Below are 26,077 nucleotides of genomic sequence, written 5' to 3' on the forward strand. Positions count from 1 at the left end.
CATACGGGAAACCTTTAAATAGACTACAACTTTTGCATAAAATGACATGCCCATCTCTTCCATCTTATGAATATTTACGAATTATCCACTTTCTATGCACTAAGAATATGTTTAGTCATCTTAGCCACTCTACAACACATTTTGAGTCCTTAGTTCTAAGTGTGGTATCAAATCATATCCCAACTTTATGACATTTTGGTCTAAACAATGTGGGATCTACCTGTATCATACAGAATTTAATGGTCTGCTGATCTATCTGTTAGAATAATAGATGAAATGTGGCAAAGTATCTATTGGCAAAGTATCATCTAACTCGTTAACATCTTCATTGTTTTAAGGATCATGCATTTAAACTTTTAACTAGATGGCACCAGGGTTGATTTGATCATTTCATAGAACTCTGTTTTAATGATTTAAATCAGTAGTCAGGAAGATTCTATTTAATTATCATTTTCTAGTATAAGTACATTCTTGTGGTCTAATATAACCGTAATACATATTCAGAGATAGAGATAGGTTTCCTTTTTAGAATGTAGGTGCACACTTCTGATAATGCTTTTCATTCGGGCAACAAGACCTTACATTTCTTTGTTGCACTGTTTTGTTTTCACTTTCTATTCTCCTCCCCTATCCCTTGCATTTATATCCAGACTCCTCCTCAGCCAGGTCTTTTCCACCCCCCACCCCCCAAATCTTCTATTTATTTATTGACCACTTTTGTTTTTGCACTTTTTGAGAGAGAAGGGAGCAAGGGTTTGACTGTCTGTGTGTGTGTGTGTGTGTGTGTGTGTGTGTGTGTGCGCGCGCGCGTGCTGCATGTACACAGCTCAGTTGGTGGCGACTCAAAACTGGGCCTTTTCTAGGGTTGCCCCAGGCCCCCAGGACTTTGGAATATGCTTCCTAATGGAATTGGAGCCTCCACTTCTCTGGATGTTTTTAAGAAGGATGTGAAGTCATATGTGTTTAGTCAGGCTTTTGGAATATAGTTTTAAAAATTTAAGTTTTAGAGTTTTTATCTATCTTTTAAACTGTTTTGTGTTAATGTTTTAATTGTTTTTAGATTGTGAACCGCCCAGGGACTTGTGTATGGGGTGTTATTAAATTGTGTTAAACAAATGAACAAATAAAATGTACACCACCTGCAGAATAGGATTGTTTGGGTCCATTATCTCTCATCCCCATATTACTGCTCTTAACATGTTCATAGAATATAATTAGAAGTTATGATTAATATTCATGGTGATATATTTGACCTAGGTTCTTTTTAATGAATTTTGTTTAAAATTAAAATTCAATTTAAATTTTAAAAAATGATTTAAAATCTGATTTAAAAACAAACAAACAGGGGCTTTTTATGAGCCCCAGATGGCACTTGGCACCAAGTAGATTGGCCGTGATATAGTCCAATGCTTCTCTTTTATTTTGGAAAGCATGCAGCTATAAAGGCTTGTATTTTAATGCATGGTGGATATGCCCCATAGTTAAAAAAATTGGCTTTGGGTTCCGTCATATTTCTCTGATATTTTCCAGATCCAGGTTCCTTTGCTTCTTTTTATTTACACTTCCTTGTCAATATTTATTGCTGGGTGCTCAACAGGAGCTTTTTTATTTATTATCTGTAGCAGCCATACTAACTATTGGCTCCCATTGGTGGGAAGAGAGACCACATTTCTGTTAGGTTATGGTTCACCAAAATATGGCACATTATGGTGACGTCTTTGAAAGCTTCTCAGTGTGACCATAGCTTATTACTTCTTACAAGATGGCAATGTTATTGGGATTATGTATCTAGAAATGAAGACCCTGTGAATCTGCCAGGTAAACTTGATGTTATCTATACTTGGTAGACATTTCTAGTTTTCTTTTTATTTCTGGTATAAATCTTGGACACTCCAAAAGTTGAATATACACTGTATTGATTCTTTAGTCCTATTAAGTGTGGTGGAACCTGGGACACTGTTGGGTGGGTGGGAGTTTTGAGTTAAGGTTTTTTGTATGTACTCTTTCAGTGGCATAATATTGCTATCTGGATTGTTTGAGATGTAATGATTCTTGTTCTTTTTCACATATAATCTTTTCTCTGAATGTAATAAAATTTGTTTTAAAAAATATGTTGAGCCAATAAATCATTCACTATGCATGTCCACGATTTCTCTCTAACATTCCAGTCAGCCACAAAGCTCACTGGATAGCATTGGGCCAGTTTCTGTCTCTCAACTTCACCTACTTCTTGTCTGTTACGTGGATGAAATAGGAAGGTCTTAGGTACCCCTACCCTATTTGTTCCTTGAAGGAAGGATGGGATAGATAAATAATAAATACTTTGGGCTTATAGCTAGTTCAGAACAACTCTGAGTTAGGAAAGGGAATAACTAATTGGGCTGATTCTCAAAATATACTTAGTTCTGTGGCATAATCACATCAGTTTATCTAATCTAATTTTATATAATCTGTCATCTTTTGTCTTTCAGGAAAAAACAGTCTTCACCAGTCAAGAAACCTGAAGAACTATTTCACAATGGATGTAGATGATGAAGAGAATATGAGTAAGATGTGTACATTACATGATGTTAAAACTGGTTACTGTTTCTTCATAGTACCACTATAACAGTTTACTGCTTCCTCATTCATCTTTTGTTCCAGATCTGAGTTGAAATCATGAGGATACTCGTGGTTTTGTTTTATGAAATGAGGAGATGATGTCATTTCATAGCAGAGAGAGCCTATAAAATGTTTTCACAAATAATGGGTGCATTCCTGGACACCTGTGTACCACAGATATTAATGGGATTTAAATGCCTCATTGGGCATAGGTACTATTGATTACATTATGTATGCAGACCAATCTTATGCATGCTTATTCAGAAATGTGCAAAGAATTCCAGACTCAGTCTTGCTTTAATTTCTCTGAATTGTGCTCAAAGCCTTACAATGTACACATTGTTCCATTCTGCTGTCCCAACTTCGCTGCTTTTTTCTTCCATTCGTTTTGAAAGTCAGCTCTCTCACTTTCTAGAAAAGCTCAAAATATGGGATACAGGATTGATATTGTATAGTGCAATGAAAAACATGCTGCTGAGTAACTTGCAGTGGGCTATGGTTTCTTGCTTAACAACCAAAGATGATATGGTAGTTCTCCCCCCCCCCCAATTTATTATCTACCCATACAAAACAAGAGCAGCTCTGCTGGATCAGACCCAAGGCCTATCAGGTCCAGCATCCTTATTCCCACAGTGGCCCGCCAGATTGTCTAGGAAGCCCCCAAACAGGAGATGAAGACATGCCCTCTCTCCTGATGTTGCTCCTCTGCAACTGGTATTCTGAGTCATCCTGCCACTGAACCTAGGGATCATCTACAGTCAGTGTGGTGTAGTGGTTAGAGTGTTGGACTAGGACTGGGGAGACCTGAGTTCAAAATCCTGTTCAGCCATGAAACTTACTGGTTGACGCTTGGCTAGTCACGTATCTCTCTGCTTAACCTACCTCACAGATTTGTTGTGAAAACCAACATAACCATCTATACTGCTCTGGGCTTCCTGGAGGAAGAGCAGGATATAAATGTAGCAAATAAATAAAGTAACCCATGAATTTGTTAAAGCCATCCAAGCTGGTGGCCATCACCACATCCCATGGCAGAGAATTCCATGGATGAATTGTGTGCTGTATGAAAAAGTGCTTACTTTTGTTGGTCCTAAATTTCTTGACAATCAGTTTCATAGGATGATCTCTCGGTCTAGTGTTGTGAGAGAGGGAGAAAAAATGCTCTTTCCATGCCTCCGTACCATGCATAATTTTATGAACTTCTATCATGACTCCCCTTGGTCACCTTTTTTCTAAATTAAAAACCCCCAAATGTAGCCTTGCCTCATAAGGTTCTCGAGGCCCCTGACCATTTTGGTTTCCCTCTTCTGCATTTTTCCAGTTCTTTAAAGTCCTTTTTGAGATATGGTGACCAGAACTGTGCACAGTACTCCAAATGTCGCCACACTATAGATATGAATAGACACAGTAATATTAGGAATTACATTTTCCACCCCCTTCCTAATTATCCCTAGCATGGAACTTGTCCCTTTCACAGGTGCTGTACACTGAGTTGACACTTTCAATGAAAACCACCCCAAGATCACCAACCACTCACACCTCATCAGTGTATATGTGAAGCTGGGTTTTCTTTTGCCCCAATGTGTATAATTTTATGCTTACTTACATTGCATCACATTTGTCATCCACTCACCCCCCCCCAAATATTTATATACTGCTTTTCAATAAAAGTTTCCAAAGCAGTTTACAAAGAGAAAATAAATAAGATGGATTTCCAGAAATCATCCAGTTTGGAGAGTTTCATTTGGAGCTCCTCACAGTCTGTTTTGGATTTCACTACCCTAAATAGTTTAGTGTCATCTGCAAATCTGACCACCTCACTGCTTATTCCAGTTTCTAGATCATTTATGAATAAATTAAAAACACTGATCCCAGCACAGATTCTGAGGGGACCCCATTTCCTACTTCTCTCCATTGTGAAAACTGTCCAATTATTCCTACCCTCTGTTTAGGATTGTTCATGAATCAAGATTTGTGCATGATTTGAAGGGGCAGTCCAGGCACTTGTAAGAACAAGGAGAGCAGTTCCATATCTGCTCCTTCACTGCTTGGCGCAGCTTCCTACTGTGGTGTCATGCCCCCCAGGCATGGTGTGGCAGTGTCATGCACATGGTCCCTGTACATGTGTGGAGGGGCTCCGGGGGAGGTGCAAGTGATGCTGCAGCAGGAAATACAGCGAGCGGCAGAGGAGCAGGTACAGACCTGCTCTCCTCTTTCTTAAAGGTGCCTGGACTTCCTCTTCTAATCGTGTATGAATCTCAATTTGTGCACAACCCTACCTTTGTTTCCTGTCATTCAGCCAGTTACCAATCCATGAATGAGCCTGTCTCCGTATCCTATGACTGCTAAGTTTATTCAAGAGCCTCTGATGAGGTACTTTGCCAAAAACGTTGTGCAAGTCCATTTATGAAGGAGGTCCAGGCTTTCACGATCTTGGTTTTCAAGCCTTTAGACTCCAAGATTCCTCCAGAAGAGTTCCGCTGCTACCACCAGCCTTTTATAAATAGGCTAGCCATCTGGAAGTGCCTTGAACCCTATGGCCAAGCCATAGGTAGAACAAAAGGCGCAATGGCTCTCCCATTTATACTACTGTCTCTCAGGATAATAGCAATTAGTAGCAGATGGTCCAGGGTAGAATCAAGAAAAATGTTACATGACACATAAGCCTGGAGATCATGGCTTGTTATTTAAAGCTTAATTTAAAAATTAAAAACTCCTCAGAACCAAGTTGAAGGTTCTGGTGACTGGGCTGAATAAGAATCCTTTCTCCACACCAAGAATACTATGTTAACTGGATCACCTCTATTCACATGCTTGATGACACACTCAAAGAACTCCAGAAGGTTAGGGAGGTAATACTTACCTTTGCAGAAGCCATGCTGGTTTTCCTTCAGCAAGGCCTGTTCTTCTAATGTATTTAACAATTTTAGCCTTAATAATGTTTTCCATCAATTTATGTGGAACAGACATTAAGCTAACTGGCCTATAATGTCCTGGACCCCCCTGAAATCCTTTTTGAAATTTGGTGTTATATACATTCACAGTCTTCTTGCATAGAGCCTGATTGTAGGAACAAGTTGTATATTTTTGCTGGAAGATAAGAAATTTTACATTTGAATTCAAGATCTCTCAAATGGATGCCATCTGGCTCTGGTGATCTGTTAATTTTTCAACAGGGTTTAGAACATCATCCCTGGTCAACTGTATTTGACTTAGTTCTTCAGCCTTTCTCCCTGAGAAGCTAAGTTCAGGTGTGGGTATATACTCTGTATCCTCTACAGTAAAGACAGATGCAAATAATTCATTAAGATTGTCTGCAATCTCCACATCTTCCTTCATAATCTCTCTTACTCCCTTGTCACCTAACTGTCCAACTGCCTCCTTGGCAGCTGTCTTGCTTCTGAATTATTTAAAGAAGTTTTTATTATTCCCCTTCTATCTATATGTTCCTCAAACTCTCTTTCTGCATCCCTTAGTGTCTTGCCATCCCTTAGTGTTTTGCCAGACCTTACTGTTCACCTCATTTGGACAGGACTTCCATTTTCTTTTCGTTTTTAACATTTATGGTTTATTTGACAATTTCTTAAACAAATACAATTCACAAACATACAAATAGAAATAAAATTATATGTACACAATACAAGGTTATCATATTATAAGGACATCTTTCCAAAGAGTATAACAACCATTTATACTATGATGGCAATTATTGACATAATTGATCAGTGGGAACCAGTGAATAATGGAATAATGAAAGTGTCAGAATGAGAAATTTCAGAAGAGACTTGTGATTGTTGTGTTAATTTTGCCGTTAATACTAATTTCCACAGTTTAGCATACCAGTCAGTGATCAAAGTCTGGAAACACCTCCAGTGGAATGCAGTTTCCATCTCTGCTGCTGTTAGTCCGAATTCTGTTAGTCTTTGTTGGCTTTTTGTAGCTCTCTTAATTGTATGCCTAGCAATGCTAGCACCGGATCAGGTTGTATATCAGGCCTGATAAGTGATCCAAGTTCTGTACATTTTTTGGTTCGATAAAGCTGATTTAAAAAACAACAAACATTACATATGAAACCAAGTCCCCCGTTCCCCACATTTCCTCAATACTTGGGAGAAAGATCTATATTAATTATGCTTAGTTTAACAGGTGTTAAATGCCAATGATGAATTACTTTTAGGGCACTCCCCTTTATACTAGCAAAAATTGCTCTGTAAGCTAGTATTTTCTATAAAGCTGGCCAACAATTATCTGGAATAGTGCAACAAAGGTCTAATTCCGATGGTTTTTAAAAACCTATTTCGGGCAAGTGATACTGTGGTGTCAGAATATAGTAAAATTTAGAAACCATCTTTTGTAGCAAAACTACTCTGTGAAATTAGCAATTCAAACTCTTTTAGGGTTGAAGGGCTTGTGTCTTCTCTACTGGTTTGTTTTACTTGCAAAAAATAGAACTATGTCCCTTTAATTGTTCCTAGTTCCGTTTTCAGCTGATCCTGTCCACCTATAATCCAGTCTGTAATGTAGTAAATATCTTGTTCTCTTCAGCCCTGAAACTAGGCAAATTTTTCAGCCTTCCTAAACAGTGGATGATCCATACATGGAGTATGTGGTGATGAGGGTGGGGTTCGTCTCTTTGTCCATACTTCCAGACCATAGCATTTGCTCTGAGGAATGGATTCTCAGTTGCCTCAGCAACCTGTCCCATGTCAAATACAAGTAGTCTTTGATTTAAATATGAACTGGAATATAATTCAATTTCTACCCACAATTGAGTGGTGTCGTTCTGAATTATATGAGTCCATTGTTGGAGGTGACAGGCTTCGTAATATGTGGCTAGGATTGGGAGTTTTAAGCCTCCTTGTGGTGTAGATCTATAAAGAATGGTCTTAGGTGCACAAGCTTTCTTGTCATAGGAACATAGGAAGCTGTCATATAGTGAGTCAGACCATTGGTCTATCTAGCTCAGTATTGTCTTCACAGCCTTCTCCAAGGAAGAAGCAGCTTCTCCAAGGTTGCAGGCAGGAATTTCTCTCAGCCCTGTCTTGGAGAAGCCAGGGAGGGTACTTGAAACCTTCTGCTCTTCCCAGAGAGGCTCCATCCTCTGAGGGGAATATCTTAAAGTGCTCACACATCTCGTCTCCCATTCATAAGCAACCAGGGTGGACCCTGCTTAGCTAAGGGGATAAGTCATGCTTGCTACCACAAGACCAGCTCTCCTCTCCTCTTTGTGAATGAATGTTTCAGTCAGAATCTGCCATTCCTTTAACATATTAGCGGGAATGGAAATTGGCACACTTTGAAATAAAAAACTAAAACGAGGGAGAATTTTCATTTTGAGTATAGCAGCTTTGCCTAGCCAAGTCAAATGTGAATCTTTCCATTACTTTTTATCTTTTTGTATTGATTTGTAGAGAGATGTAAAATTCAGTTTTAGTAATTTTGTATAGAAATCATAATTCCTAGGTATTTAAGGCATACTTTCTGGTTGGAGAAACCACTTAATTGTGCTAAATTTGAGTCACAATCATGCATATTGAGACAGAATAGTTCAGATTTTTCTTTATTTATTGTAAAAACCATAATATTCAAGAAGGCGAAGTACTTTAGGAATGGCTTTTAAAAGGCTGGTTAGGATAATAGCCAGGGCTGTAGCTATAATGGAGCGGATGAGTCCAAAGAACCTGGGCCCCCCAGGTTCCTCCCCTCCCTATTTTCTTCATTATCCCACTCACAACAGGGGGCTGCCAGGGAGAGGGGCAAACATAAGCCCCCTTTCTCCTAGCTACACCCATGATAATAGCAATATTATTCTATTATCTGTTATGCATACAATAACAGGTTTATTGTTTGCATTTTGCTCTATATGTTTAATCATTTAATTTGGGGAGAAGACCTGATGGCATTTGCTAGCAGCTTCAAAGAAAGAGCAAAAATAATAGTGGCTATAGAGAGTAGCCTTGCCTTGTGCCATGGACAAAGTCAATTTTAGGTGAATCATAGAAGTTTGATCTAGTTGTAGCTTTGATTGGACCGTGTAACTGGGAGGTAATATGTTAAAAAAACCCTCCCCATGCCCTTTTTAACTTAAAGCATTTTAAGATAGGCCCACTCAACTTTGTCAAATGCTTTACACATATCCAAAGAGATAATGGTAGTAGCAACTTTAGTTTTGTAACTTGGTATATAATATTCAGAATTCTTCTACCAGAAGCATCTTCTGTAATCTTTAAATTTAAGGTCACCTTATGTTCTTCGCTAAGAGTTTGACTGCTAACAGTTTCCGAATATGAATTAATATCATTGTGTGGAACGGTAAAAGAGTATACTTCTTGATTATAACCAGTGAAGGTGTTTCCTATATCACAGGTTTTGAATAATGTTTCCTCTCCTTTTTTAACACTGTAGATATGGGTACAAGCCCTCTTTGCTTTTTTAGATAATTTGCTTGCAAAATTGAATTTTTATTACCATACTGATAGTATTTTTGCTTATGGTAAGCCATGTTTCTTTGTATGGTGCCAATCTCCATTGGTTCCAACTCTCTGCTTGTTTCCCTAGCAGTGTTTTATATACGGCTTTATTGCATGTCCACTTGTGTTCATTTTCTAACGCTTGTATAGTTTCTAATAATGTCTCTCTTTCTTTATTCCAAAGCTTTTAATTTGCACTACACGAATCAAAGCTGCTCTGAGACAGCCTCCATTGCTTTCCACGCTGTTGCCAGTGATATGTTCTGATTGTAGTGATCCTTAAAATAAAGTTTTATAGCATTTTGTACCTTTTCTGTTGTCTGTTTTCTAATAAGCACTGTGTTCAGATGCCATGTTGGGGACCAGCTTTTGCCTGAAAGCCAAGTGATCACACCTGGAGCATGATCAGATAATGTTATCTGTCCAGTTTCTGCTGACATTAGATAATGTCTCAAGTTTCAAGATATTACAATACCATCAGTTCTAGTATAGGAGTCGTGATGTGATGGCCTGAACATAATGTGTAATTTGTAATTCAGAGTTGAAGTGTATGCTATGTATCAGTCAATGTATATTTTTCTAATATTGCTGCCACTTTAAAAGTAGGGGTTGATTTTTGCAGCTGATTATGCTTTTGTCTAGTTCCTGATAATACATTAGATTTAAATGCCTTCCCTTAATCAGTTTGCCTTCTTTGAAGTGAAATAGCTAATCCAAAACGAAATTTAAAAATTGTAGCTGAGCAGAGTTTGAAGCATAGACTGATACTAAGGTGATTTGCCCACCTTAAAAATATATGCTCATTTAAAATATATATATCTTCCTCCTGGATCTCTTTTAATATTCAAGACTTTAAAAGCAAAGGTTTGTGAAAAGATAATAGCTATACTCTTGAATTAGAAGTACCTTCTGCAGAGTAGTGGTCTTGGGTTTTTTAAGTCTCACTTTTATATTTATATGATGTGTTTCTTGTAGAAATATTGGGTTCACTTTTAATTTTTGAAGTATTTCTCACTCTGCTATGCTTGATAGGGCTTCCCAAACTCTTGATATTTAGGCCGACAAGTTTCATAATCTCCATAGACATATTGTATGTAGTACGTTTTGTCATATTCAGTTTGTCTTTCAGCAAAGCTAATGCCATAAGTCTTTCTGTCCTAATTAATGAGTTTAGACCCTGCATAATATAACTCAGTAACCCAAAGAGGCTGTTCACACGTGCGTGCAAAACCGGGCTTAGGAAGCCCAGCCTGCTTTTGTACGTGCCTGTGAACCATCGGGATTAGGCCGATCCCAGCAGCACCATGGCAGCAAACCCGCCTGCAGAACCACTCTTTAAAATGAAGTTAAGGGAGCGAGTGCTCCCTTAACTGCGTTTCTCTGCTCATTTGTCAGCCGCAGCTGCTTGGAGACTCGGGAAAGGGAGGCGGGATCCCCATAACGCACCGTGCACTTACGCTGTGCATTATTGGAGCTCTGGGGCAGGGCAGGGTGACAGGGCGGTGCTCCTGGCACCCCGACCCTCGGGGTGCTCATCTGGTGCAGGTGATCTGGCCGCCAAGGGATGGCAGAACAAATGTCTGCGTGGAGGTAAGTGCTTTGGGGCTTCCTCCCCGCAAACCAGGTAGCCCTTTCTCATTGGTTGCGAGAAAGCAGAATAACCTCCCAAACAGTAGCATAGCTATTACTAACCATTCAGAAAGGGTTCCCTTTTTGAGGGACCTCCCCTATTAGACCCAGTCATTATTTGGCCTGTTGGTGGTACTGGTGTGTGTTGCATAGCTATTATAGGGAAGAATCTTCCTCCCTGCCAGGAATATAACAATTCTAACTGGCTTAGACACAGTATTATACAACGTTAACAAACAGAAGAATAACTTTCATAACAGGCAAGGGATACTTAGGGCTTGGATGGTAGTGAAAAAATATTGTCCTTGTTATACGAAACTAGTCCAATTAGCAGCAACTCATGAAGTCATCTTAGTTGGGATTGGGGAATGTATTCTGCAAGTGCTGATTTGTTGTTGTAGCTCAGATGTTCTGGTTTTCCCTCATCTTTCTGGAAAGCACAGTCAAACTGGTCTGAGCCACCACATTCTTCTTCTCCTCAATTGTCTAAGTCTGGAAGTGAATCAGCCCTAAATTTTCAAAGAGGTTTTTCCTTTCTTGGTTGTTGTGCTTGACCATTGCTTGCCTTCATACATTACAATCAGTTTTAAAGGGAAGCCCCAACAGTAGCTGACCTTAGCTGTTGTAGTTTTGAGGTAAAGGGGCATAGATTAAGTCTTTCTTTTTTTTTGAACAGGGCAAAGGTTTTGAAAAACTGGAATAAGTGGTTGTGGTTATCTCAGACCTATGAATATTGCTTCTTTTAGAGTGAAACTAGCAATGTACAAGTGTACAATTATGTCTCTGGGCCTTGCCAGCTTTGGAGTCATTGGAGCTATTGCTCTGAAATTATTTTCAGAGACATTCACTGAAATAAGCCACGTGAAGAATGGTTTTGTTTTGTTTTTAATTGCTTGATATTATCTCCTTCCTTCTGTTCTGCACTGCAGTGCCTCTTACGTGCAGATTGGGCTTGCAGTTTCTGTTCTCAAGGTTGTCCTACTTCATTTGAAGGCCTCTGGTCAATTTAGCTAGATCAGTATTTTATTTTATTTGGTCATTTCTGATGCTTCGATCTAAGGCCTCATTAGCTGTCTTTGCAATGTCCAAAATCTTATTAGAAACCTCTGAGATCTTCGCCTTCTTTAGATGTTATAATTAAAGATGCTGTACTCACATACAAAGTCTAAAACGAGGCCAGAAGTCCTGCCACGGTCCCTCTCAGCTCATTATTATAGGGGCATTTGTCTGAAGAGGTGAATGCTATTTCCATGATGGCAGGCACTTCTGTGATCAGGAGTCTGGGGCACTCCTGCCTTCCAATCACGGAAGCATCTGCCATTATGGATGCGGTATTTGCCTCTTCAGATGAATGCCACTGTATCCATGAGCAGCCAGCTGCAAAGATGAGTGATGGGGCTGGAGTGGGACTTCTGGCCCCCTTATAAACTCTGTCAGTGAGTACAGTGTTTTCAGTTATAACAACTGAAGAGGGCTCTTATCTCCTCTTGTGCTGAGAGAAGTTGTTTTGCTAATTCTTCTCCAGCTGTGATAAAAGGGCAAGGAAGTCTTGCTATCTGATTTGTCTTTCTAGCACTGATCTCTAACAAAATCTTGTCTTGTTGTCTCACCTCCACCATTTCTTTGGCCTGCACTTTGTTTAAAGGCCTCTGCCCGTCAACTGTTACTTTAAGAAGTTATTTTCTGCTGTTTAAGGTCCACTTTACATCCTTTAATATTCCTAATTGTTAGCCTACTTTCCAGTAGGCTTAGGAGACCACCCGTCAATCTCTGTGTGTGTGTCCCCCATCAACTTCACAATACCTGGACCAATGTGAACCAAATTGGGTACAGTTGTAGGGACACCTCAACGGCATAGTTTGTTATGATGTCATCCACCCTGATCCAAGATGGCGGATGCATAAATTTTTGAGGTGCAAGTGGGCTAACTTGTGAACCACTTAACCGATTTGAACGAAATATGCTACAGCTGTAGGGACACATAGGGATGTCCTAATGGTGTGGTGTGTGATGACATCATCCACTCCAATTCAAGATGGCAGCCACGTGAACATCTGAGGCGCAAGCAGGCTAATTGGTGGACTGTCTAACCAATTTAAACCAAATTAGGTACAGTTGCAGTGAGTGACACACAGGGACACCTCAACGGCATAGTTTGTGATGATGTCATCCACACCAATTCAAGATGGCGGACACATAAACATTTGAGGCACAAGTGGGCTAACTTGTGAGTTAACCACTTAACAGATTTGAACCAAATTTGCTACAGCTGTAGAGACACATAGGGACACCTCAACAGCGTAGATTGTGATGATGTCATCCAACCCAATTCAAGATGGCAGAAACGTAAACCTTTGAGGTGCAAGTGCACTAACTTGTGGACAGTCTAACCAATTTGGACTAAATTTGCTACAGTTGCATGGACACATAGAGATGTTCCAGTGGCATAGTTTGTGATGATATCATCCACTCCGATCCAAGATGGCAGATGTGTAAATCTTTGAGGCGCAAGTGGGCTAACTTGTGAACCACTTAACTGAATTGAACCAAATTTGCTACAGCTGTAGGGACACATAGTAACACCTCAGTGGTGAAGATTGTGACAATGTCATCCACCCCAATTCAAGCTGGTGGACATGTAAACCTTTGAGGCGCAAGTGCACTAACTTGTGGACAGTCTAACCAATTTGGACCAAATTTGCTACAGCTGAATGGACATGTAGGGATGCCCCAATGGTGTAGTTTGTGATTATGTCACCCACCCAAATCCAAGATGGCAGATGCATAAACTTTTCAGGTGCAAGTGCACTAATTTGAGGACTGTCTAACATATGTTTTTCAGTCCCAATGTGGAGCAGAGCCTCTCAGCTATGCAGCCATCTTGTTTGGTGGCTAGCCATGCACCCAGGACTTCCATTTTCTCAAGGAAGACTTCTTTTCTTTTATAGCTTTCTTGACTCTGCTTGTTAGCTATGCTTGCTACCTCCTGAACTTGGTGGTATGTTTTCTTCTTTTTTATATTCTAACTGAGCTTCTATTATTGTGGTTTTAAATAAATTCCTTGCTTTCTGATTTGACCCTCCTGACTTTTCCTTCCAGCTTTCTTTTCACCAGTTCCTTCATTTTTAAAGAGTTTCCTTTTCTCAAGTCCAAAGTGTCCATGTTGGACTTGGCAATTTTCCACTTGCATATACGCTGAATTTGATTGCACTATGGTTATTGTTTCCTAATAGTTCAACAGCACTGATCTTGCACCAGATCTTGAGCACCACTCAGGATTAAGGCTAAGGTTGCCTTCTTTCTGTTTGATTTCATGATCAACTGTTTTAAAGCACAATTATTTAGGGTATCTAGAAATTCAGCTTCTTTGTAAATTTCACTAGTAAGGTGAGGGTAATTGGATGAGGGTAACTGAAGTCACCCATTGTTACAACACAGTCTCTCTTCTATGCCTCCTTGATTTCCTTTTCCAAGACTAGGTCATTCTCAGCATTTTGATAGAAGTGTGTGTGATAGTACGTCCCTAATAATACATTTCCTTTCAGGTCTTGTATTACCACCCACAATGGTTCTGCAGAACTCTAGTCCACCTAGTTTTTCTAGCTTGTTAGTGTCTATCCCTTATATAACATACAGTGCTACTCCACCCTTAATGTGATCCTCCCTGTTTTTCGTATAAAATGTATATCCAGGAATAACACTTGTTCTCACTGTTCTACTGGGTTTCCGTTATGCCCACTATATCTTTGTTTTCATTCGCAACCAAGCACTCCAGCTTACCCATCTTAGCTCATAGGTTTTGGCATTGGATATAAACCCCTATATGTGATGCATCTATCCAGGACTTGGCTTGTTCTCTCTCTTTTATGGCTGTTTGACCTTTTTGACTGGCTGTCATAACCTTCTGTCTGATTTACATCCTCACTCAAGGAATGATGTTTGCTACACTGGATGTTGCCCAGCTCCTGTCAATTTTCCTCCTAACATCAGTTTAAAGCTGAAGACAGTTTATAAAAATGGCAGCCCTTCTGATTTTAAGTGCCAGCAGTCAGGAACCATCTTGGTTCAAGTGGAGCCTATTCTTTTTGTTCAGGTTAGGCTTGTCCCAAAATGTCCCCCAGTGCCTAACAAATCTAAACCGCTCCTCCTGGTACTGTAGTCTCATCCGCTCTTTGAGACCCCTAAACTCCATCTGTTTCGCAGACCCTGCACATGGAAACAGGTAGAATATCTGAGAGTACTACCTGTGTGTTCCAGGACTTTAATATGCTGACACCTTAAATTTGGCTTCCAGGACCTTCCGTCTACATATCCCAGTGTCACTGGTGCCAACATGCACCATGACTACTGACTCCTCCCCAGAACTGCCTAACAACCTATCTAAATGCCACATGACATCTGCAGTTTTTGCACTAGGCAGGCAAGACCCCATGCAGTCTACACTTCCATCACAAACCTCTTTGGTCCAGATTATCAAATCACCCACTACTAAGAGTACTCTGCTCCCAGTGGAATGTCCTTTGTGCAAGAGGGTGTGAGTCCATAATCCAAGGAACGGGTTGCTTCTAAGGAAGCATTCCCCTCTTCTTTGGAATGATGTTCTCCTTCCACAAGACCCTCATTCTCAGAGGCAGCAGAGAAGCTGTCAGCCTGGGAGTGAGGTGCCTCTTTCATGTCCCTAAAGATTTCTGCCTCTCTGAGCTTATCCAGGTCAGCTACCTTGACTTTGAGGGACTGTACTTATTCCCTTAGACATAGGAGCTTCTTGCATTGAGCATTCGCCCACAATGTCTGCCCATCAAGCAGATAGTCATGCAAGCAAACACTCTGTGCAATACTCTGGAAAGCATTCCTTCCCCTGCTGACTTTCTACCTTAATAATTAGTCTTTGTTGGTTGTTTAGGACTGTATAAGCCTTAGCTGAAGTTGTCGATTAATGAATTAAGTCTCTCTCAGACAAAAATTTAAGGAGTATTACTTTTCCTCAAGCTGTGCTGCTGGGCTCCTTTGTGATCAAAGAGGAAATGCTTTTGAGTTTCCCCACACACCTCCCCACTAAACTCCCAAGCAAAACACCTTTGTAACCTGTTTGCAACTCTTGTTCACAAGCTCCCCTGTCCTGGATCTCTTCTTTAGAGTTCTGCCTTCAAACTGAGACAAAGAGGCTCAACAGGAATGTAATTCCTCCCACAGGCTGTGACTCACTTGCTGCAAGTTCCATCCACTCTGCTTGGACAAAAGGGAAACTGAAACCACTGGCCAGAAATAGTACAGACTTGCACAGAAACACACAGTCAGACAAAAATGGAACTTATCTCTTAGAAAACAGATCAGCCCCACAAACCCATCGTCTCCTTCTTCTCCTGTCTGTGCATATGTTTAAGGAATGTTTGCTAGCTCCACTGGCCTGGGCTCTTCTTAAGATAACTGGCTTTAAGCTGAGACAAACAAGCTCAACAGGAATGTGGTTCCTTCCACAAGTTGTGTCGCACCTGCAGCTAGCTCCACCCACTCCCCCAAGGCAAAACATGTTTCATGCTGAGTTGTTTCTGTGAAACCAGCCGGACCCCAATTAGACCATTAGTTTGTGTAACTCACACAATACCTCATGCTTGTGAGGCAGATTTTTGTATTTGTGTTTTCCTAGAGTTGAATGTATTCATTGGGATCCATGGTAAATCTTTTTGTCCACACATACTTAACATGTTGACACTTATCTCTGACCAGGTTGATCCTTACTTGAAACTGTTGCACACTTGGAGCTCACCAGTTACATTAAGCACAAGTAAGACTGAAGATGGCCAAGTTGCAACTGGCATGAGCAACTCCTCTGCTTGCACATGGGGACTTTAAAATAGGAACATAGGAACATAGGGAACTGCCATATACTGAGTCAGACCATTGGTCTATCTAGCTCAGTATTGTCTTCACAGACTGGCAGCGGCTTCGCCAAGGTTGCAGGCAGGGATCTCTCTCAGCCCTATCTTGGAGAAGCCAGGGAGGGAACGTGAAACCTTCTGCTCTTCCCAGAGCCGCTTCATCCCCTGAGGGGAATTTCTTGCAGTGCTCACACATCAAGTCTCCCATTCATATGCAACCAGGGCAGACCCTGCTTAGCTATGGGGGCAAGTCATGCTTGCTACCACAAGACCAGCTCTCCTCTCCTAATCCTTCCTTCAATCCTCTTAAATCCCCTAAAAATCTTCCTCCCAAGGTCAGGGGGCCTGCCAGAGTAGCATGAGATACTGCCATCAAAAGAAGTTTTTATCCCTTCCTCCATTCATGAGAGAAAGTGTTTGTTGCTCACACTCAGAGGGTCTCAGAGTTGGATCTCATTCATTAATTTTTAAAAGATTTGCAAGAAGTATGCTAAGAACTTAAGAGCTTAAGAACAGCCCTGCTGGATCAGGCCCAGGGCCCGTCTAGTCCATCATTGTGTTTCACACAGTGGCCCATCAGATGCCTCCGGGGAGCCCACAGGCAGGAGTTGAGGGCATGCCCTCTCTCTTGCTGCTACTCCACTGCAACTGGTATTTCGAGGCATCCTGCTAGAAGCATTGTTGCCCATTTGTTTCTTTTATTCCAACATCTGTAATCAGACTTGCACTTTTGTAACACTTCAAAGCCCTGCATTTTTTAAAGCTACAAGCAATAGTGGCATGAGTACACCATAGCAATGGTGTCTCTATCATACCATATTTAGTTCACTGAAAAAAACTATTATATTGTCTTTGGTCTATATTGCCTTTGTCTTGGGTCTTCTTGTATGGGATGATCATATCTCTTTTTGCCTTGTATTTGACTACATACAGTAGTCTACATACAGTAAAGAGCAAAAAAATATTTTCCAGAATCCGAAGAACCATGCAACTAGTTCCACATAGCCAATGAGTCTTTGGATTGAGTATTTTAAACATCAGTCCTCTGTGCCACATAGCACACCCTTATTGAAACTAAGAGCAGTTCGAAAAGCAGATTATAAGGGTTTGCTGTTCAAAGAAAAAAAAGTAAAACATCCCACAGGGCATTCCAGAAATAGGTCTTTGGCTTCTGGCTGTTGCATCCATAAGGTTTTGCATTATTATTGCTCATTGTTGTTGTTATTTTAAGGAATTAGTTTTCTCTTTCTTTTTTTAGAAGCTTCAATCTTGCAGCTTTTAGTTCATTTCTAAATCCCACTGAAATTAGTGAAACACATCCATGTGTAACGAATGGTACTCTTGGTTAACAAGTTCTTAATACCACAGGAGACGTGAAATCCAAAAATGTGTGTATAACATTCGGCGGATAATAGCTGCAGAAAATCAAGTTAGAAAACATAGAAAACGTAAATGTTTATTTACTTAATTTATTTAGACCAATATAAAGGCATTCTTTCCTTTTCCTTTCCTTTTCCTTTTCCTTTCCTTTTCCTTTCCTTTTCTTTTCTTTTGAAGACTGAGCATTAGAAGACTTAGCGTGTGTGCAAATGTAGGGTGCTCCCCCACACCCTTAAAATGATGGCTCTAGCTGAGGCCTTGATAAATATTCTTTGAATCTAAGTAAAAAGGTAAAGTGTGCCAAGCTGATTTCGACTCCTGTCGCCCACAGATACCCTGTGGTTTTCTTTTGGTATAATACAGGAGGGGTTTACCATTGCCTCCTCCCGCTCAGTATGAGATGATGCCTTTCAGCATCTTCCTATATTGCTGAGCCAGCTCAAAATTTTAGGAGCCAGACAATGAGCAATTGACAAAATTACCAGGCTTAGTGACAGACATTGTGATGGGGAAGGATAAATGGTCTCACTTTATTGCCTCTACAAGTAAGATACTTAGAATAGAAACAGGGCTGCTTGCGACAAATAAAGATTGTATTAATTAACTATACCTCTTAACATCCTAGTCCATATATCATGGTTAAACCTTTAGGTACCATGATACCCTGGTGCCTGGAATTGATCAAGCCCAGTTCTAGCTCCTGTCCTGTTTCCATGGCTCCTCCAGTTTCAGAGGGGAAGTTTCCTTCAAAGGGTACAGTTTTATTTGCCTTTTTTTTTTTTAAAGTTAACATTCAGGAAATGTTGGATCTAGCACTACAGAGGAAGCATTCAGTGAAATATGGTTTTTAAGAAAAAGATCTTTAAATGGTAGAACGTTGATGTGAGAGTGGGGTAAACCTTGGCTTAAAGAGCCATATGTGTTTTTCTGAATTTATCTTTCATCTTACTACTAACAGCTTTAATAATCAGACTACACTGGTCTAAGAGCAGAGGTTAAGTGTGTGCTTTATGCCTGTGATGTCATGGATGTTAGCCAGTAGGCGCACCAAAAGCCATACTAACATCTGCGGAATCAGCCTTGTCTCCCTTCTGGAAGCAGAGATAAAGTTTCCAAATTTCAGCTCAAAACATGGAGAAGGTCTGCAAAGCTGGTCTGACTGCAGCATGTAATAAGACAGGAAAAAATGTAAATATGTACTGCAGCAGTGATAATACTATATCATATAGATGTCACTGCTCTGAAGATGTTATGTACAGTACTGTGTTACTGTAGAAGTTTTTGGTTGAGGTAAACTAAGGTTTGATATAGCATGCTTCTAAAGAATTAAAAATGCAAAAATATGTTACTTTCATTTTGTTTGCCACTATTGTATGAACAATTATTTCTTTTTTTTTTAACCTGTATGTTAACTTTCTACCCAGTCTCTTCTAATTTATCTTCTTTTGAGCACCGAAAGGAGTAACCTATCGAGCTTTTGCTGGAGGATGTTATAAATGAAAATTTAATAATTATTCCATCAACTTTGTCAACTGGGTGAAGTGGTGTGTGCACGCCTTAACTGTCTGGATTTAAAACAAATTTAAATTTTTTCAGAAGAGAAAATTCAGAATTTTGATCAAATCTCCTTAATGTTGGCAGCATGTTATAGATATCTGAAAATGTCTATTTTGAAGTGTGGGTTTTTTCAGCAAAATAGTTTTTTTTTCATTAGATTGATTCAAGAGCAGCAATTTGCTCAGTGTATTTGAAGAGAACTCTTGGCATTTGTAAGAAACATTCTAGAAAATGAATTGCTATGAGTACCAAGACTTCATTGTTTATAAGTATTGTATTGAATGTAATATTCAGTTAATAAAAATAGAAAATACTTTAATTAAATCAAATAAGTTTATTACCCTTGGTAATCATTGTTTTGCATTGTGTGAGTATACAGATGATTCATGTTATCCTCGGGGGTTCCGTTCTCTGCTACAAGTGCAGATAACAGAACCACAGATAGTGAGTCATTGTGTCAATGGGACTGGTGGGGGGGGGTAGGTTCCTGGAGGGGGGGAAAGGCTTGAAACGGTTAAAATCTTGATAAATTACAGAAACAAAGTGCTGTACCATCTCCAGGCAAAAAATCACAATTAGATTCTTTTTTTAAAAATTGCAAATGAGCCACAAAATGGCACCTGTCCTCAAAATGAAGACTGGAAATTACCACAGAGATCATTTCCGGTCACTCTGAAGCTTCAGAGACACAGAATGTAAACACACACAGCCGACCGCGCATATGCTGAGCTTAGGTGTCAATTATGTGACTGCGGATATGCAAAACCATGGATGTTGGCTCCGTGGATAGCAAGGTTTGCCTGTACAGTTCTTTTAAGATGTGTAACTATTTACTACAGGGCTCCAGTTTCTTGATAAGCCAGTTAGAATCCCAGACTTTGAGGGTATGAAGGGATTTGAAGGTGACCTATTCCTATTTTCTGTTTGGGGGTAGTGTCTTCACTAGCTAGGCATGCCTAACAGGTTTGCTCATGGCCAGGTTATACAACCAGTTTATGTTGGGTTACTTCAGGAGAATAGATGAGAAGCTCCTAGTTTAGATTCTTTGAAATGGTTTAGGTAAGCAAGCCACACACACACCCCGCCACTGGCCCATCTATATTTGGATGAATTTGTACCTGACCCTGAAAAGGCAACCAGATCTAAGCATGGAAATAAGAGTCTCCACTGTCCTTCCCTGGGAAAACATGTTCTTAACACTTTACTACCAGTCAATCTATTGTACCTCTATTTCTCATTTTTAGGAAAGCTTCACTTTGTACGGTATATTTAAGATGCTGCTTTATTTTATATCACATCAAAACAAAATTACAACCTCTTACTTAAATGGTGTGTATGTATCACACTGATCGCTTCCAGGAGGAGGAGGAGGGGCAAACTATTGCTCCTTGTCCTTCCTCATTTAGAGTGTTGCTCTTTGCACATGTGGTGTTATCCCTAAAGAGGAAAGCAGAGTACTCAGGAGTAAGAAGCCCACTTGAAACAGAGCATTCCCCAGTTGACAGATTTGCCAACAGGATGGTGGTGGTCTGTTTCATTTGGCAGAAATACCACTTGAAAAAGGTCTCCCTCAGCCAGCTGATTTTCAGATCTGTCCAGCAGATATGTTCAGCTGATTTTCAGGATTTTTTGTGAGGGGTAGGGTGGCAGGGATGAGATGAGGAAAGCAGTATTTCAAGAAGGAATTGACTCTCCTGGCAGGTCCAATATTCAGCTATATAGAATAATGCAAAGCATGTGAGTTCCTTTTAAAAAAGGAAATTGCTTTCCTTGAGCCAGGTTTGGAAGTAGATTACCAAACAGTGAATTTAGCTAGATTCTGAAGCATATTCCAGGCAATAAATTGATGCGAATTCACTATTTGTTTTCCTCATCTTTCCCCCTTTATTCCACCCATGTGACATCTGACTTGAGTGTAAACCCCCCCCCTCACACACAGACTACTACTACTACTACTTCTACTACTACTACAGCAGCTACTGGCTCACAACCACACTGTTACTTATCAGCAGTCTTATTGAAATTAATGGGACAAGTTTACTTGTCTATTAATTTCTGTGGGAGTACTCCGTGCTAACTTTCTCAAGCCTGTCAGTCAGGCTGAGGGGTGGGGTATGCTGAGCTTCAGCATATAGCCAGTCAACCAGGAGCAGAGGAGGTGGGTCTTTATCCTCCTCCTTCCCCATTTGCAGCAGACATGTTGCTGAGGACACATTAGCGTCAAGGCGGCAGTCCTCAGCTGGGGGGAAAGAATAGCATGGCTACAGTGTGGGGAGGCAGTAGTGCTCTGAGTACTCCCAAGTGCTCTGGGAGCCCTTTAAATACTCCTGTGGGTACTAGTACCCCCTGTTGGGATATTCTGTTTTTTGCTTCTATTCTTTATTTCTTCCTTGCCAATTGTGTTGAAGCTTGTAAAATGCTAACTGTATTACCTTCACTATTTTCCAGTCACAGCTGTAGTTCCAGTGTGTTTTAATTATAACTAGCTTGGCCGGGTGCAGAGCATCTATGCCTCTTGTTTGCCACTGCCTCTGTTTTCTTCCCCCACTGGCTGTCCTCTGACCACTTGCACCCCCCCTCCACCGGTTTCCCTCCCGTCTGCCATTTTCTTTCCCGGCGGCTGGCCACCCTCCTGTCCCCGTCTTCTTCTGCCCACTGGCTGCCTGCCTTCGTTGCTGGTTTCTCTACCCTCTGGTCTCCAGCCCCCTGTCAGTTTCTCCCTTGCCCTCCCATCCCCGTTGCTGGTTTCTCCCCCACCTGCCTGCCTTCCCACCACCGTCACCGGTTTCTCCCCCCAGCCAGCCCATTCATCCCCATCGCTATCTGGCTGGTGAACTCTCGTGAGAGCTGCCACGCATGGGATTAGGGATGGGTATGTTTAAGAGAATTATATCCTAAAATACTGTTTCATTTCCCCTGTTATATTGCATATTACTATCCATGCATCTTAGATTGCCTCAATTTATCACTTTCCTTTATCTGAGGCTGATTATATTATCCAGACCTTCTAAAATCTTCAGACTTGCTCCCTTTAAAAAAAATTATTATTATTATATTTATTATTTATTCGATTTCTATATCGCCCTTCCAAAAATGGCTCAGGGTGGTTTACACAGAGAAATAATAAATAAATAAGAAGGATCTCTGTCCCCAAAGGGCTCACAATCGAAAAGAAACATAAGATAGACACCAGCAACAGTCACTGGAAGTACTGTGCTGAGAGTGGATAGTACCAGTTACTCTCCCCCTGCTAAATAAATAGAATCACCACGGTAAAAGGTGCCTCTTTGCCAAGTTAGCAGGGAAAAGTCTTCTTACATTTAGTCTTCTTACATTTTCTTGGGTTTTGTTGGTCTTGTTTCTGATGGCATCTTTGATTACCATATGGTTGAGCTGCACTTTATAATATAAATTCTATTGAATGGCAGTAAAAACATTTGATCCAGGCTGAAGGAAAAGAATGCACTTAATGTGTATTTGGAGTCATCTTGGTCTAAACAGCTATATCAGTGGGAACCTGAAAAGAACTGTGGGGAAGGCAAAATGTGCAGATTACTTTTCTTCTTGTTTTTAAAGTTGCTTTTGTGTCCCCTCCCTTTGACTCAGTGAGAGCTTCTTGAGCCCAGGCCTCTCTCCCCTGTTGCAGAATTCTTTAGCCCAGTGGGCTTTGTGCTAAATTCTGCTACTAGGGATGTTGCCATATAAGGAAAATGTGCATGTCGAACCCTCTCCTGCACCAGTTTTGGGAAGAGGCTGTTTTGGTGCCTAAAATTTTCATGTGATGATAAGGGATCTCTAATATTGGTAGAGACCCTCTCTTACCCTTTTAAACTACTTGGTTTTGAACTTTTAAGTATCCATAGATGGATGCAATACGTTACCACTAGTAAGGTAGATTTGTTGCTTTTAAATCCAATAGAAAAAAGAGTCTACTTGAGCCCTTGGAGAATTGAATATTCAGGCAGTTTAAATTATGTTTGGGGATATAAAAGAATGTAGTTTCTTGATGAAGTCTGCTCAGATAAAAATAATAAATGTCAGGAAATAAATGCCATTTCCTTTGACAGCTTCACACGTTATGTGATGATGAAGTTACAGCAGTGGTTTGTTCTCCTGGATATGACTCTGCCTTTTAACATTACAGTGCAGGAAACACCACTGGAACTTGGCTATTTCATGAGAAGTGAAGCAGCTCTTAGAAGACAGTAAGGGTATTCACACATGCAGCCTAACCCAGGCTAGGGCAGCCCAGCCTGGGCTAAGGCTTGTGTGTGAAGCACCGGGATTGAGCTCGGTCCCGGTGCTGCCCTTCTCGAGTTTTTAACCCAGCATTTAGCCAAGGTTAAGTGAATCTATGATTCACTTGACCTTGGCTGGCGATTGGGTGACTGCCGCTGGATTAAACTGCTTCCTCCCAGCCTGCCGCCATTTCCAGCAGTGAGCTAGGGGGAAGGAGCGGCTGCACTCAGTGTGGCAGCTGCTCTAATGAGAGCAACTGCCGCACTCATGCCCTGGGGCACCCTGGGATGCGGGAGGGGGAAGTCCTCCCACTCTCAGCATCTCCCTCCGCTCCTTGTGTGGGTGTGGGGTGTGGCGGAAGGGAGAACCGTGGCTGCGCAGCTGTTGTCTTCCCCGCAGCCCGCTCTCCCCAGCAGAGTCATGTGCACAACCTCAGTGATTGACATCCAGACTGAGTAGTACTACTCAGGTGTTACTCTAATTTCAATAATTTAATAAAATTTAATTTTTAAAGAATTATTTAATAAATCATTTCATTTACAATTAATATTATTGAATTATTAAATAAATTAATTTCAATAGGGCTTCTGTCAATTAATTTAGTCAGAATGTCAGACAATAATTGGAATGTTTGCAGATAAGAAGGAGCTTAGTATCTTAATAATATATATGTTGATAGTCATGTCTCATTTATTTCAAGTGAAGAACATTCTTCCTCATGAATATGCTCCTGATATTTAAGTACATGAATAGTCTTATGTGGCTGCCCAGTGGCTTCTGATGCTTAAGGCTAATCAGATACTGAATGATCAAAGATGGAGATCCCAGCCTGTTGACTGTTACTTTTTAAAACTTTCATTTTAGAAATGGTAGTGATTTAGCATATAAATACTAACAGGTACTCTGGGTGCAAAATGAAAACTTTATCATCGTGTATCAATACCAAATGCCTACGAACTTTATCAGTGCATATCTTTGGGCTATTAAATTTATCATTAGCAATCTCTAATTAAGATATTAACATGTGAGCACACATCACTTAACCAGTTGCAAAGATAGATAAAGGAATCTGTAAATTTTACATTTACAAGGTCCTGCAACGAAGGCATTGTAAGTTACTCTTTCTGGGCACCACAGGTTCAGGCAGCACTGATGTTAAAGAGAATCGCAACATGGACAACATTTCACCTAAAGATGGGAGTGTGCAAGGTACCGGGGAGGGGAATCAGCTCTCCAATGGTGGTGGCAATGGCAGCAGGAAACGGCCATTGGAAGAGGGCAGCAATGGCCACTCCAAGTTCCGGCCAAAGAAGAGGAAGAAAACACCAGGGCCTGTCTTGCCCAAGAATGCCCTGATGCAGCTGAATGAAATCAAGCCTGGTTTACAGTACAAGCTTCTCTCCCAAACAGGACCCGTTCATGCCCCTATTTTTGTGATGGCAGTAGAAGTTAATGGGCAGGTTTTTGAAGGTTCTGGTCCTACAAAAAAGAAAGCAAAGCTTCATGCAGCAGAGAAGGCTCTGAGATCTTTTGTTCAGTTTCCTAATGCCTCTGAAGCACATCTAGCAATGGGGAGAACTCTTTCAGCGAATACAGACTTTACCTCTGACCAGGCAGATTTCCCAGACACACTTTTCAATGGATTTGAAAATCCTGTTCAGTCTGAGCATTCCTTTTATCTGGATTCCAATGGAGACGGTTCTTTTAGCTCCAGTACAGACTATAGTCTGTCATCTGCTATGGCTAGTAGCCTTATCCAATCATCTCTCCCAGCTCCATCACCATATCCATCAACAAGTGGGAAGAACCCAGTTATGATACTGAATGAACTTCGTCCAGGGTTAAAGTATGAGTTTCTTTCAGAAAGTGGAGAAAGTCATGCTAAGAATTTTGTGATGGCTGTGTCAGTGGATGGCCAAATGTTTGAAGGATCTGGAAGAAACAAAAAACTTGCAAAGGCGCGGGCAGCTCAATCAGCTCTTGCCTCCTTGTTTAACATGCAGCTTGATCAGACACCATCTCACCAACCCATTCCTAGTGAGGGACTTCAGTTACACCTGCCACAGGTGAGCAAGTATAAACCTTTCTCTTTATATATTTCTATAGAATGTATGACATGCCCATTTAATTTAAAAAGCATACTTATACTCCCCCCCACAACCGCAGTCTTGGGTAGTTCTTGTTGTTCTTGAATTTATCCAGTTAATTATTTTGGGGAGATCTGTATTTATCAATGTTGACATTACTGGTGATTGTCTTAATTGCACTTTATGTTTGATGCTGCAGAAAAGCTGTGAAGGACAGAATATGTTACTGTTACCT

General features: G+C 40.6%; 1 protein-coding gene across 5 annotated transcripts in view; it reads left to right on the plus strand.

Moving 5' to 3' along the window:
• The window catches only part of ADARB1 (adenosine deaminase RNA specific B1), a 124,560-nt gene that overhangs the window by 42,266 nt on the left and 56,217 nt on the right, over positions 1–26,077 (plus strand). For 4 of the 5 annotated variants that reach the window (XR_008313005.1, XM_053283087.1, XM_053283088.1 and 1 more), the window contains exons 2-3: positions 2,472–2,546; positions 24,893–25,821. Coding sequence is in view for 4 of the 5 variants with exons in the window: in XM_053283087.1 (XP_053139062.1) it covers positions 2,519–2,546; positions 24,893–25,821 (957 nt within the window). In the remaining variant the exon portion in view is untranslated. Of the gene's footprint in view, positions 1–2,471; positions 2,547–24,844; positions 25,822–26,077 lie in introns of those variants that run through there. The other variant, XM_053283086.1, reaches the window with a different exon arrangement.

This window comes from Hemicordylus capensis, chromosome 1, assembly GCF_027244095.1.
Source record: "Hemicordylus capensis ecotype Gifberg chromosome 1, rHemCap1.1.pri, whole genome shotgun sequence".
Lineage (NCBI taxonomy): Eukaryota > Metazoa > Chordata > Lepidosauria > Squamata > Cordylidae > Hemicordylus > Hemicordylus capensis.